This window comes from Marmota flaviventris, chromosome 6 (genome assembly GCF_047511675.1).
Source record: "Marmota flaviventris isolate mMarFla1 chromosome 6, mMarFla1.hap1, whole genome shotgun sequence".
NCBI lineage: Eukaryota > Metazoa > Chordata > Mammalia > Rodentia > Sciuridae > Marmota > Marmota flaviventris.
Window position 1 is genome coordinate 99,901,530 of NC_092503.1, and position 13,906 is coordinate 99,915,435.

General features: G+C 34.4%; 1 protein-coding gene across 1 annotated transcript in view; it reads right to left on the reverse strand.

The window, feature by feature from the left end:
- Window positions 1-7,811: 7,811 nt before the first annotated feature.
- Window positions 7,812-13,906, reverse strand: part of Tinag (tubulointerstitial nephritis antigen) — a 76,113-nt gene continuing 70,018 nt past the window's right edge. The window contains exon 11 of the mRNA XM_027938270.2: window positions 7,812-7,946. Coding sequence (XP_027794071.2) covers window positions 7,812-7,946 — 135 coding nt within the window. The remainder of the gene's footprint in view (window positions 7,947-13,906) is intronic.

Below are 13,906 nucleotides of genomic sequence, written 5' to 3' on the forward strand. Positions count from 1 at the left end.
AAATTGAAAATGCCATGTGTTGACAAGAATGAGGATTAATGGAAATTCATATATTGCTGGTAAGACTATGAATAAAGAGCAATCTGTCGTTGTCTTATAAAGTTAACAATTAGATGTCTCAAACCTGATGGTTTTATAATATATACAATACCCACACACATACCCACCAAAGCAGTTATTCCCAAACATTAAAATGCATAAATGACCTGGCAGATTTATGAAAGTTTTCTGGACTCCCCCCCATCAAAGATTCTGATGCAGTAGTTTAGTGGGGGAACCTATGAATATGCATTTTTATCAAGTGCATGGGTGCTATTCCTCAATAAGTCCCAAGTTTTCAATTTTGCAAACATAATAAATATTCAAATGTAATTTCAAAGTTACCACAAGTGGTATATTGTTTATTTAATTTATATTTGTAAAGATATTTTATATTTGGGATTATGGGATAAACTGTTAATTCTTCTGATCCCAGAACCATATTTTAGAACCACTGCACTCAAGAAATTAGTCACAAGCCACGAACTATTATGATGATATTGTTCATAACAGCCAATAAATCTAGACTTATGCTAAATATTCACTGGCATGGAACAGCATAATGAATTAATTACAGTTACACACAATAACATGGGTAAATTTTGGAAGGCTGCAGAAAATTATATACAGTATGACTACAATTTTTAAAAAGTAAAAATCACACAATATTAGACAATATATTGTTTAAGTGTCATGAATATATAATAAAACTATCGATAAACAAATCTCGGGATTGTGGTTCCCCCTAGGGCTGAAATAAGGCGTTAAGAATAGTAAGTAGAATGCCCAGGTAGATAAAATCATATTTTTAGTGTTTTTCTTTTATTTGTCAAATGTTCACTTTATTTTTATGTTTCAGTAGTTATGCACTTGTTGTAAATATTCTACTATATATTAAAAACATAATACATTTAGGAGACTGCTATAAAAGATAATATAAAATATTATTGGCTAATATGAAGATTGTTAACTTTAAAATGTTATAGGATTACTATACAATGGGTTCTTACAACTAAAGTGAATCTTTTCTTTTTGAAAGTACTTTATTGAAGTATGATTCACATACTAAACATTGTCTAACTTGATGAGTTTGGCAATAAGAATATCCGTCTCCCAAACCATAAACCTGTCCATCACCTTTAAAAGTTTTCTCTGGCCTTCTCATTTCTAATACAAGGACATTGGGAAGCAATGAAAATGATTACTGTGAAACTGCAGCTGATATGCCCCTCCATAATGGCTCACTAAAACCTGGCAAGTCTAGGGTCTAGGATTTACAAAGAATAAATCCTTGAGGTAACTTATTTATATAAATGATTCCGGGTCTAAATGGAAAATATTCTTTCACGAAATGAATACAGTTCTATCTGTAACCTTATACACCAGTACATTGTCATAAGAAATTTTGTAGCAGCTCAGACCTAAGGTACTTTTATTTAAGGCTATATTTTGATAGTGGCATCAAAGGTAACTTTTAGAAAATCGTAAATGCTCCCTGCTATATTAAAATTCAGAGGTTAGAGTATTCCAGTGTCTCCCTAAATACTCATTAAGGAACTTTCTATTCTAACTGCATCTAGGCCAGTATCTCCCAAAATGTGTTTTAGAAAAGAGTAATTAGTGAGTAAGACTGGACAGGGACTGTCTTGGTAGTTGCCTGCTGGTAGGCCTAGCACCTGGCATGGTAGCTACCACACTGCAGACGTATTGTAAGTATAGATTGCTTAATGAAACTCTTCCACATAAAAGGGTCTGAGGTCATATGTGGAACTACTGTGTGTAACTGAACATATTGATCACCACAGAGTGGATGATTAAAGTGAGTACAGAAAAACTGCTAAACTTTACTCCTGGATTCCTCTGCAGCCTAACTATGAAGTGTGGATCTTTCCGGCAGATAAAGTATTAAAGATATTATAGTCTCTACAACTTTTTCTTTATAGTCTCAGAAGACAAGTCTTTCATGGGCCACATCTTAGGAAAGATAGAACTAAACTGCTTACCTTAGAGGGTGTGGGAGATGGGGGCTGTAGACAGAGGGAATAATTATTGCTGTTTATTTTCTAACTAATGGGGCTTCTACTGGTGGTGTCTCTGAAGAGAAATCCTACTTGGCTAAATTTACTTGTTAATGGATTTTTAAACATTTCCATTATATATTTTATTAAAATTGTGCACAATAATATTCACAGTTGAACAGGTGAAGCTTTTCCCCATAATTTAATCACTCCATTCTTGATGGTGATAGGCTGATTTCCCACACTTTCATTGACATCTCTGGAGAGGATACTTCTGTAATCCTTTATCAGTTCCCATTTTGGTACAATGGCACCTGAAAGAATGATGTTTTACTCTCCTGAAACATTTTATAAAATGGTTGCTATGACATTCTACTTTCTTTTTCTCCCTTTCATTATCTTTGAAAATGGAGCCAGGGATGGTATTGCACACCTGTAATCCCAGCTACCTGGGATTCTGAGACAGGGAGGTCACAAGTACATGACTAGTCACAGTGACTGGTCAAGACACTGTCCCCAAAATAAAAAAGGGTTGGAAACATAGCTCAGAGTAGAGCACTTGCCTACCATGAGGTAGGCCATAAACTCATCCCTAGTACCACAAAAGAAAAAAAAATAGAATCAATCTCCATCCAAAGAAAAATAAATGTCCTGAGACAGATGACCATAATCTTTCTGATAGGCAATGGTGGTAAACATCATATTAAGTCCTGTGAAACAAAGAAAGTTGAATACAAAACTCTCTGTGTACAGATTATAATTTATTCCCCATATGTCAAGAGGATAAAATTGTGTAATAACAAGCATTACATTACTTAAGACACATGTATTAACTAAGGGACTAAATTCATGAACTGTCAACCACTGATAAGCTATTCCTTTATATAGCCTTAATTTCTAATATCTATATGAGATCAATCAACAGTTTGTTTTCCATGTTTACCCTGTGATTTATCTTGCCCTTGCTGTACTCTGTATCTAATAAAGCATGAGAGCTGACCCTGACTGCTTGATTTCATAACCCCCTTTTTTTTAATACTTGCCTTTCAATAGCTCAATGCAATTTGTTGATGAGAGTTTAGAAAGTGTGCAGTATGGAGAAGCCTCTATTCTCTTCCATTTCTGGCATATTTGACAGCCCCATGTCTTTCCATGGCTCCACCAGACAGTTCGGTCATGCTTACAGATACTGCTGTGAAAAACCCAGCCCATAGATTCCAGCAACCCACCTTTATCTTCATTTTGTCCTTCACTCTAGGAACGAAAGCAGCTCCCCACTGCTGCTGGCCTCTGGGCTGATTGACCAACCCTGGTAACCAATTGCTTTCACTATATTCCCTCTATTGGAAATACTGAGAAAAATTTCCTTTTTACTGGTTGTACCCCAACTAATGAATGTCATTCCAATTTATACATGATTAAGAGAATTTGCAAAAAAATTCTAAAGAAATCTTTTTCATTGTTTAGAATCAAATGAGATAAGATGTAAATGCAGTGAAACCAGCATGCAGGATCCCTGACTTTAAGGTCTTTTCTATGTCTTCCTTTTGCATATTTCTTAGTGTTACCTGAATAACGAGTTATTATTTGTTCAGGAGAGTGGCTAATCTTTAACTCAATGTCTTACAAGAGTAGAATTTCATCTTTCCCCAACAAAACCTTTATATAGTAACTAGTTTAAACTACACCCCATAAAAACATGTAACTGTCACATATTTCTGACTAACCAGGAAGAAAACCAGGTCTTTTTTTTTTTTTTTTGTCGACTAAATTTTTTTTTTATTGGTTGTTCAAAACATTACAAAGCTCATGATATATCATCTTTCATACATTTGACTCAAGTGGGTTATGAACTCCCATTTTTACCCCAAATACAAATTGCAGAATCACATCGGTTACACACTCACATTTTTACATAATGGCATATTAGTGACTGTTGTATTCTGTTACCTTTCCTATCCCCTACTATGCCCCCTCCCCTCCCCTCCCATCTTCCCTCTCTACCTCATCTGCTGTTGTTCAATTCTCTCCCTTGTTTTCCCCCCTTTCCCCTCACAACCTCTTATGTGTAATTTTGTGTAACATTGAGGGTCTCCTACCATTTCCATATGATTTCCTTTCTCTCTCCCTTTCTCTACCCCCACTCGACTCTGTTTAATGTTAGTCTTTTCCTCATGCTCTTCCTCCCTGTTCTGTTCTTAGTTGCTCACTGTATATCAAAGAAGACATTTGCCATTTGTTTTTTAAGGATTGACTAGCTTCGCTTAGCATAATCTGCTCTAATGCCATCCATTTCCCTGCAAATTCCATGATTTTGTCATTTTTTAGTGCTGCGTAATACTTCATTGTGTATAAATGCCACATTTTTTTATCCATTCATCTATTGAAGGGCATCTAGGTTGGTTCCACAGTCTAGCTATTGTGAATTGTGCCGCTATGATCATTGATGTGGCAGTATCCCTATAGTACGGTCTTTTAAGATCCTCAGGGAATAGTCCGAGGAGGGCGATAGCTGGGTCAAATGGTGGATCCATTCCCAGCTTTCCCAGGAATCTCCATACTGCTTTCCAAATTGGCCTCACCAATTTGCAGTCCCACCAGCAATGTACAAGTGTACCCTTTCCCCCACATCCTCTCCAACACTTATTGTTGTTTGACTTCATAATGGCTGCCAATCTTACTGGAGTGAGATGGTATCTTAGGATGGAGAAAACCAGGTCTTAATGTTCACAGTGTCATCCAATCTGAGACATATTGTCTTGGATAAATCAAATTATCTTTATGGATGGTGTTTCTCTCCAGTTCTCATGATGTGAAATGATAAAATCCCATAAATGTAAATTAGAGACTGGAAATGACATACACCAAATGTGTTGTTCCTTTCATTGCCTAATCTAGGCTGAAGTTAACAAGGACCACTTGCACCCAAAATCACAGCTCAGGAGAAGACACATAGATATCTACCCATAGTTCTTCAGCTCCTAGGTTGGGTCAAGGAATATGCCAATGCTAACTTCTGAAAGTTGTCTCAAGGTCCTTGCATGATAAATAGAACGAAACATGATCTTTAAAGTTACAAAAATTAAGCCAAGTGGGGTGGTGTACACCTGTAATGCCAGCTATTCAGAAGGCCGAGGAGGGAGGATTTGAGGCAGTCTGGACAACATAGCAAGAAATGCTTTTATAAAAGAGCTGGGTAGGGGCTGGGGATGTGGTTCAGTTGTAAAATGCTTGCCTGGCATGTGTAAGGCCGTGGATTTTATCAGTACTTCAAAACAGAGAGAGACAGAGAGAGAGAGAGAGAGAGAGAGAGAGAGAGAGAGAGAGAGAAGGAGGGAGGGAGGGACAGATGGAGGGAAGAAGAGAGGAAGAAATAAAGAAAGTTGCAAAAATGAGAAGTGACATTATAGAAGGAAAGGCTCTGACTCAACAAACTTCAGGAATAACACCATTCTGATCCCACTGGTACACTCCTGGCCCAGTTAGTTTCAATATCTTTCAGTTCTTGTTCTGTAATTGCTGGATAAACACACTTCTGTGCTTTCCTATGAGATTTACTATGGTGGAATTTGCTTTCTTTCTTTTTTCTTCTTTTTTGGGTACAGTTTTCTCCTTATTTGGAATCATAAGAAAGGTAGGGAATTGTAAAATGCATAATAAGGGCCCACAAGCTACAATGTAAAACTTGATTTTAATACCTTTATCCAGTTGAATAACAGAAGGAAGTGGAGTCACTTAATCCCATAAGTGCTTTAAAAAGGAATGTTAGTCATCTGGTGCTTTCGGTATTATAAATTTGTTACTTCCATGGTTTTCAACATCCGAAGAATATTTTTAAAGTGCTTTTCTATCCATACAAAGCCCTGCCTACTTGCCTCACTTGTACTATTTCAGTGGACCTCATTCTGACATTGTGCAAGGACCAGGACTTGCTTTTATTTGGTGTGTGTGTGTGTGTGTGTGTGTGTGTGTGTGAGAGAGAGAGAGAGAGAGAGAGAGAGAAGAGAGAGAGAGACAAAGAGAGAGAGAGAGAAAGAGAGAAAGAGAGGAAGGAAGGAAGAAAGGAAGGGAGGAGGGAAGGGAGGGAGGGAGAGAGACTGGAATGTATTTTCCCCATTCTTTTGCCATGCTTGAATTCATGAACCCCAGAACAGACCTTTCCTTGGGTGGCATAGATCTATGAAATGTAATTAACAGTCCCCAGTGAGATACGAATGAGTTGCCCAGGGTGGATTTTACCTGCCGATGCACCCTTTATCACTAACAATGACAGATAGTCACTCCCCACTGTCTTCTCTTCCAAACAAATTATTTGTACACAAAACCTTTTTGTAGGGGCTGTTTCTACAGGAACCCAGACTGAGAAAAAACAGATTATTTCTCAATCCTCTGGGGAATGTTGGCCAATGCTGACAAGGTGAATTGCCCTCCTGTAAGTTTTCTATGAGAGAACAGAGTGAATAGATACTTCTTCTGATAAAGCTTCAATGATTAATGAAAAGAACAATTGCAACCATCAATTTTCTTCTCTGCTTCCTCCCATTTTCAGCATGTCTGGCTTATCTAATCAGGGTAACTTTGGACAAACAACATAAAAATCCCCACACTGAAAATTAAGATGATATAATGCTCAGAAATTCAGGTCTTGGTTGTACTGCCATTGACTACAGATGGCTGTGCTCACTTACAGACCAGCCTTACTTCTTTATTTACTAGTTTGCCATTTAAATGGCAGTGAATTATTAAGAGATTATATCCTTTCCTAACCATTATTATGTTTTTGTTTGTTGCTATTTTTGTTTGTCTGACTATAGAGAAATAAAATCACAATTAGATGCAAATTAGTGCCAATTTAGCTTACTTTTAAAAATCTCAAGCAGTGAACTGTGAAACACTTGTGATAAAAGTGTATTTATTTTTCTGAGTCATGGTATCATGTTGCTGTTTTCAGGGGCAAATATGGTATCTTTCTAAATATAATTTTACAGCTAATTTTAATAAGCTGCACAAAGTATGCTTGCTTCCAAAAGTAAGAGTGTATGTGTGTCCACACTGTGCTTCTATTATTATCATTGACGATTTCCTTACTCAACATCTTCTCTGCCTTGGAGACCATTCCATAGGACTGTGAATAGTAGCTATTTTCTGTGCATGGTTGCTTTTCTCTTGTGACTAGATTGCACGTTTAGGTAAACGAAAAGAAACAAGATGTTAGCTTATTGAGAGAAACAACTAATAATCTATTTCCACTGCTTTCAGCAAAACATAAGCAAATTTGGATTAAGAAAGGCTTATTTAGTTGAAAAAAAGAAAGTCATAGATATGACATATTGATGAGTTTCCAATTTGCTTTTTGTTGTCTGAAATCTTCTTTGGTCCAGGAAAGCAGCCACATTGTTTTTGTAAATGAGTGCAATGACTTTTAAGACAGATCTGGTCATCTTGCTTATGAACAATTAAAGACAAAGGGACATTATCATGAGAGAAGAATAAAGACAATGTAAGAACTTTAAAGGCAATTAGCCACTCTGCTGCCTTTATTAATGTTTTCATATACTCAGTAATATAAAGAAAGCAAAAGTATAGAGCCTGAGGTAAAGCAAGCAAACAGGCAAAATTATATATATATATATATATATATATATATATATATATATATATATATATATATATAGTGAAGACACAAAGTTCCACATTGTGAAACTTCAATTTAAGAAGTTACTTAAATGCATGGCCTTATGGAAATTTAATATGTTATGGTTCATCTGAACTTGTCAGTTGGCCCCAAGCTGCAATAATCAACTTTTCAATGTCAGATTCATTTACTCCACGAAGAATCCTAAAATAGCCATTCTCTCCCCATGACTTTCCCCAGGAATTGGCAGCAATCTAAAGAAAAACAAAAATTGAGAATGGTGAGTTTAATACCTTGGTATCTTTAAATTCTATCTATAAAAACACAGGAAACTCATATGTATCTTTAACTGCCTTTGGCATTAGAGACTATAATAGCTAAGAACCTAAATGTTGTCAAAATAATAATAAAACAGTTTTATTACTAATGCTTTATCAGTATGGGCATATGTGTGTAAGCTGGCAGAAGCTAGAGCTGGTGTGACTTAACACATGCTTGAGAGTTTGAAATGCTACATCAGAGGATGACATACAAACTACAGATACAGAAGTCTTCACAACCATGTGCTAGGCACTGGAAGACCAAAGAAATATGATTCTGTGTTCAGAGTTTATAATCTAATAAAGGATAGGCAACATAAGGCTAGTGGTAAGGAAGAAATGAGCATCAAGTGCTATGGAAATCAGTGTAAATGCATCTCAATTATTTAGATAGTTCAGAAAACCCTTGTGGAAGAATTGCCACGTGAGATGCACAGTAAAGCCTAAATATAAATTCACCAGATTAAAAAAGGAGAAAGGGAGGTTCTGGGGAAAGGAAACAATAAAAACACAAGTACAAAAGCATGAAGTAGTGAATTGAGGTAATGAGCTTGTTATAATTAGATCCTAAGAAGGAAGTCAGTTATGAGGCAGAAAGGGGAGGTAAGGATATTGATACTCAGAGACAGTGGTAAAGATGATGTGAAGTCATGAGTTCTTCCCAACACAGGAGGAAGATGGGCAATTTTATGTTTTTATTACATTGTCCTATGTGATATGAGGTAGATGGATTTAAGAGAGAGACAGAACAGGGAGACTAGCTTGCAAATGCCTATAATGCTTCAAATGGGTAAGCAAATTGGGGCAGGGAAATTAGAGAAAGTATTTGAGAAAACTTCAGAAGGTAAAATCAAAAGGTATTAGCATTTTTTCTTTTATTCTTTTTCTTTTTAAACTATGATGATGGTTAGAGAGTTGGGATAGGTCCAAGATATCTCGTGGATTTAAAGCTTGAGTAAGTACATGTTGGAGCCAAGACAATATGGAGAATATCATGGAGGCCAAAGAAATGTACCAGAGGGAGTTAGCTGACCACAGCTTAATGAAACAGACAAGCCCAGAAAATCAGAGACTTTACAACAGCTGCCACACTGGCTCATATTCACTTTGCACTAGGCCTAAAATGGAATAATGGTCTAGGGCACAATCTACACTGATATTTTCAAGGCATATGCTGGTGCTTTGAGCTTTCTCTATTTCTCACCACACAAGAGAGGACAGATCCATTCAACTTCAAAAATTGTCATGACAACATTGCTTTAAGAAAGAGCAGATTACCATCAATATTTCTTTTTTAAGGTTTGACTCTTTGCCTCCTTAATCAGCCCTGACACCTTATGGAACACTCGCAAAGATGTGTCTAAAATTATGAATTCAATTTACCACTTCAAAGATGAAATGGACTTTGAATAGCTGGAAATGGGACAACATCAAAGTGTGTGAGAGCTTTAGCAACAATGAATTAAACTAAATTACAATTTCCATATTTTCTAGTCAGTACCAATATACATATTTCCAAAGGCCAGGAAGTAAAATAAAAATAGTCACAACCAAAGATAAAATTCTAAGAATATTAATATTGTTCAATTCTTGAAACTGGAGATTATTGACATCCCAAATTTATCATTACGTCTTTGGCAAGTCTGGGAAGGGTATCAGAAGGTTTTTTTAAGCAATTTTGTGCTACTGAGAGCTAGCCATGGATTTGCAAAAAAGTAAACATAATGATAAAGAATGTGACTTTGTAATTTAGCCCTAATAAAAGGCATCTCAAGACATATATTTCATTTATTCATCTTATCCTTCATACTCTCAATCCTTCCCTTTCCTTACCTGTTTTGTTCATTTCTTTCAAAAGTCTGAATTTGTATTTCATTATAGACACTTTTGCACTGAGTTGTAGTGTAGTCACACGTATAAAGTGCATTAATCTCGAGTGTACAGTTTAGTGAATTCATACCCGTGTTCATGAAGTTTATGCCTGTGTAATCTCCACTCATGTCAAGATATAAATAATTTATAGTGCCCAGGTCTACCATGTTACCTTCCTATCATCATCTACCCTCCTCCTTCCTATCACGTGTACCTCTCCTTGGTCTTTATAGTACTGAATAATGCAGTATGTACTCTTTTATGCCTCAAAAATGTCTCTGAGATTCATCCATATTTTGGAATGTCCACACATTTCATTCATTTCATTGTTGTATATTTTCATTGTGTGACTGTATCACAGATTTCTTATCCTTTCCCCGTTGATAAACAATAAACATAAATACACCATCTTCATATTCATCAATAGTACGTGAGTTCTTGTTATGCTCTACCCTCACACTTGGTATTGTCAATCTTTTAAGTTTTACCAATGTAGTGTTTGTATAGAGATATCTGTGTTTTTAATTGGGATTTCCCTGGTACCTAATAAAGTTGACCATATTTTCATATGTTGGCCATTTGGATTTCTTCTTTTATAAAATTCCTGTTCAAAGCTTTTGTCTAATTTCTATTTAATTCTTTTTGATCTTCCTACATACTTGTAAGAATTTCCATATATTCTATATGTGAATTCTTGCTGGATATCTTTCTAGGCAGGTAGGTAGGTAGGTAGGTAAGTAGACAGACTTTCTCTTGTCTATGCTTACCTTTACTATTTCAAAATTCTGTATTTGAAATAGATGTTCTTATTTTAATAAAGTCTTTTAAACCTTTTCTATAAAGTTAGTTCATTTTGTGTCCAGTTTATGAGAGGATTGTCTAATCAATACCATTAATGTATTTGCCTATGTTTCCTTTTAGAGACTTTATTAATTTGCAAAAACATTTAGGTAATATTATCCATCTCAAATTGTTTATCTGTATATATTCTAAGTTAGGAAAACTGTTTAGTTTCTTTCACATACATAAAATTTCTGTAGAAAGGCATGGGAAAGTTGGCTCATAGGTCAGCCGAGCCAGTGGCCTGTTTCAGTATAGCTCATGAGCTAAGAATATTTTTCATTTGTTTATATTTTAAAGAGTTAATTTTTTTAAGTCAAATATGTGACAGAGACTATATGTGACCTAAAAGCCTAAAGTATTTACCAGCTAGCAAAATATTTACCAACAAATATTTTGCAGATTCCTGTGCCGGCACCATTTACTAAAAATTATCTCTTTTCTAATTTGAGATACAATGGTATTTGTTGTTAAAGAAGTGACTATATTTTGTGCTTCAAATCTGCATTATTTGTTTTATTACATCAGCCCATTTCTCTATTATTGTGTTGATAGAATGTCTTCTTAATTACTGAGGTTTTACATTAAACCTTGAATTCTGGTAGTCTAAATCTTCCAACTTTATTCATCTTGACTGAAGTCAACTTAGGTTAAGATTTCTTTAAATTTATAGATTGACTTGGTGAAAAGGAACATGTTAATATAGAACTCTCAATTATGAACATGGTATCTTCCTTCTATCTACCCTAGTCTTTTTTTAATTTCTCTCAACACAGTAAAAATCTTACACAAATTTCATTGGAGTATTTCCTAGAATTTTAAGAAGTTATGCAACTTTAGACTGTGTTTATTTTCTATTTTGATTTACAATTGTTTCTTGCTACTGTAGAAAAATAAAATTTATTTTATGTATTTACCTAACATCCAGAAACATTTCTAAATATGCTTCTTATTCCCAATAATTAATTTCTATATTTTTTTGCATTTTTCACATATATAATCATATCATCTGCAAATAATGTCAGTTGTATTTTCATCAAACTTTTCCTTTATTTCTTTTCCTTTATTTCTTTTCCTTGCTTAATCCCGTTAGGTTGAAACTCCAGTGAAATATTGATGGAGGTGATAATAATGAATGTCCATACTTTACTTTGCAATGATAAAAGCATTTAGTGTTTTATAATTAATTATGATATTAGTTTGTAGAGTTTTATAGATAGACTATAAGACAAAGGAAGTTCCATTCTATTTTTAATTGGCTAATTTACATCAACCCAATTAAAAAAATTCTAGATCATGAATGAGTTCTGTAGTATACAGAATTTTAAGATGGGCCCCGAAATTCCTGTCCCTGGTGTACATTACCAGTGTGGTCTCTTCCACTTTGATGTGAACAGGATTTGTATAATACAATGGAATATATTATATGTATTTTGTGATTAGATTGTTATTGCAAAGTTTAAGATATGATTCAAATGCCCCCAAAATTAACTGTGACTTAACCAAAAGGGAGATTATTCTGCACATGCCTAACCAAAATTTAGTAAGCCTTTGAAAAATCCAACTTGAAGTCAGAAACTACATTTTCCTAATGTTCTAGAAGATGTAACCTGCTGCTTTGTGAGAACACCTGTGAGAATATCTATAAAGGGACCACATGAAAGGAACTTTGATCATCCTCCAGGATCTTAAAGTAGTCCCAGCCAGCAAGTAAATGAGGTCTTGATCCTATTACCATAAGAACTGGATTCTACCTACAACGTGTAGCTTAGAAGTGGACCTCAAGCTTGAGATGGAAAAAGCACCCAGTCAACACTCTGATTTTATCCTTGTAACACTCTGAGTACAGGACCCAGCTAAGTTGACTGGACTTCTGACCCATGGATCTCTGGGATGATAAAGGCATGATATTGTAAGCTTCTATATCTGCGATCATTCTTTAAACAATAGAAAACTAATTCAAGTGCTGACTTTTATTATTAATTCATTGTATGCATCAATTATGATAAATATGTCTTTCCCCCTCTTTGACTGTGATTATGTGGCAAAATAAATAAATTTCAATATTTAAAACTATCTTTGCATTCTAGAGATGAATCTCATTTGACAAAATATAGTATTTTTTAATATATTTCTCAGTGCAGTATTTTGTTTGCAATTCTGTGCTCCTAAGAAATATCAACTTGTAATTTTCCTCTTTTGTACTGTCCTTTTCAAGTTTGATATTGGTGTTATGTTGGTTCATAAAAAGAGTCAGGGACTCTTCCTTATTTTCTGTTGCTCTAGATATAAAATTGGTTTTATTTGTTTCCGGATGTATGGAAAATTTTGCCAGTAAAGTATGTTGAGTCTGAGTTTCTTTACATGATTGCTAGATAGAATGGAGTTGGTTTTTTTTCTTTTTTTTTTTTTTTACATCAACCCATAATTGTTAATGCTTTCTATTTTCATCTTGTAAAATTTTGATATGTTGTGTTTTCCAAAGAATTAGCCATTTTATTTATATTTTCAAAGAGATCGTCATAACTTTTTCATAATATCCTCTTATTATCTATTTACTATTTATGAGTATACAGTAGTACTTTTTTTTCATCTCTGGGTTAATTTTATTTCTCTCTGTTTCTTTTTTAGTTTTCCTAAGAATTTAATCTTTTCAAAGAATCAACTCTATTTTGTTGATTTTCTGTATTACATGTCTGCTTTCTTTCTCATGAATGTCTATTCTTAACTTTATTATGTCTTTCATTCTATCTTGAATTTGTTTTAGCTTATAAAATCAATATTTAAATCTATTTTTTTAAAAATACACCAATGTGAATATTTCTTCTTTTCTAATACACACATATTTCTATTAAATTTCATAATGCTTTAGCTAAATAACAAAGTTTGACATGGCATGCTCTGTAAAATTTCAGTCTTTTAATTAATCAAACTTGCCTTACAGCCTAGCACGTGGTCAATAATGTCAAATATTTCAAGTAAACTTTAAGTTTTCTTAAGAGAAAAACTCTGAGTTTCTGGTTACATAAAATATCTAATTATTTTTCCAATCTTCTATATCTTTATTTAGGTATTAGTTGCTTTTTCTATGAGAGACTGAGTGTGTTAAAATATTGTATCTATTTCACTTTTGTTCTGTAAGTTTTGCTTTATAGTTTTTGAAACTGTTATTTCGGCTTTTG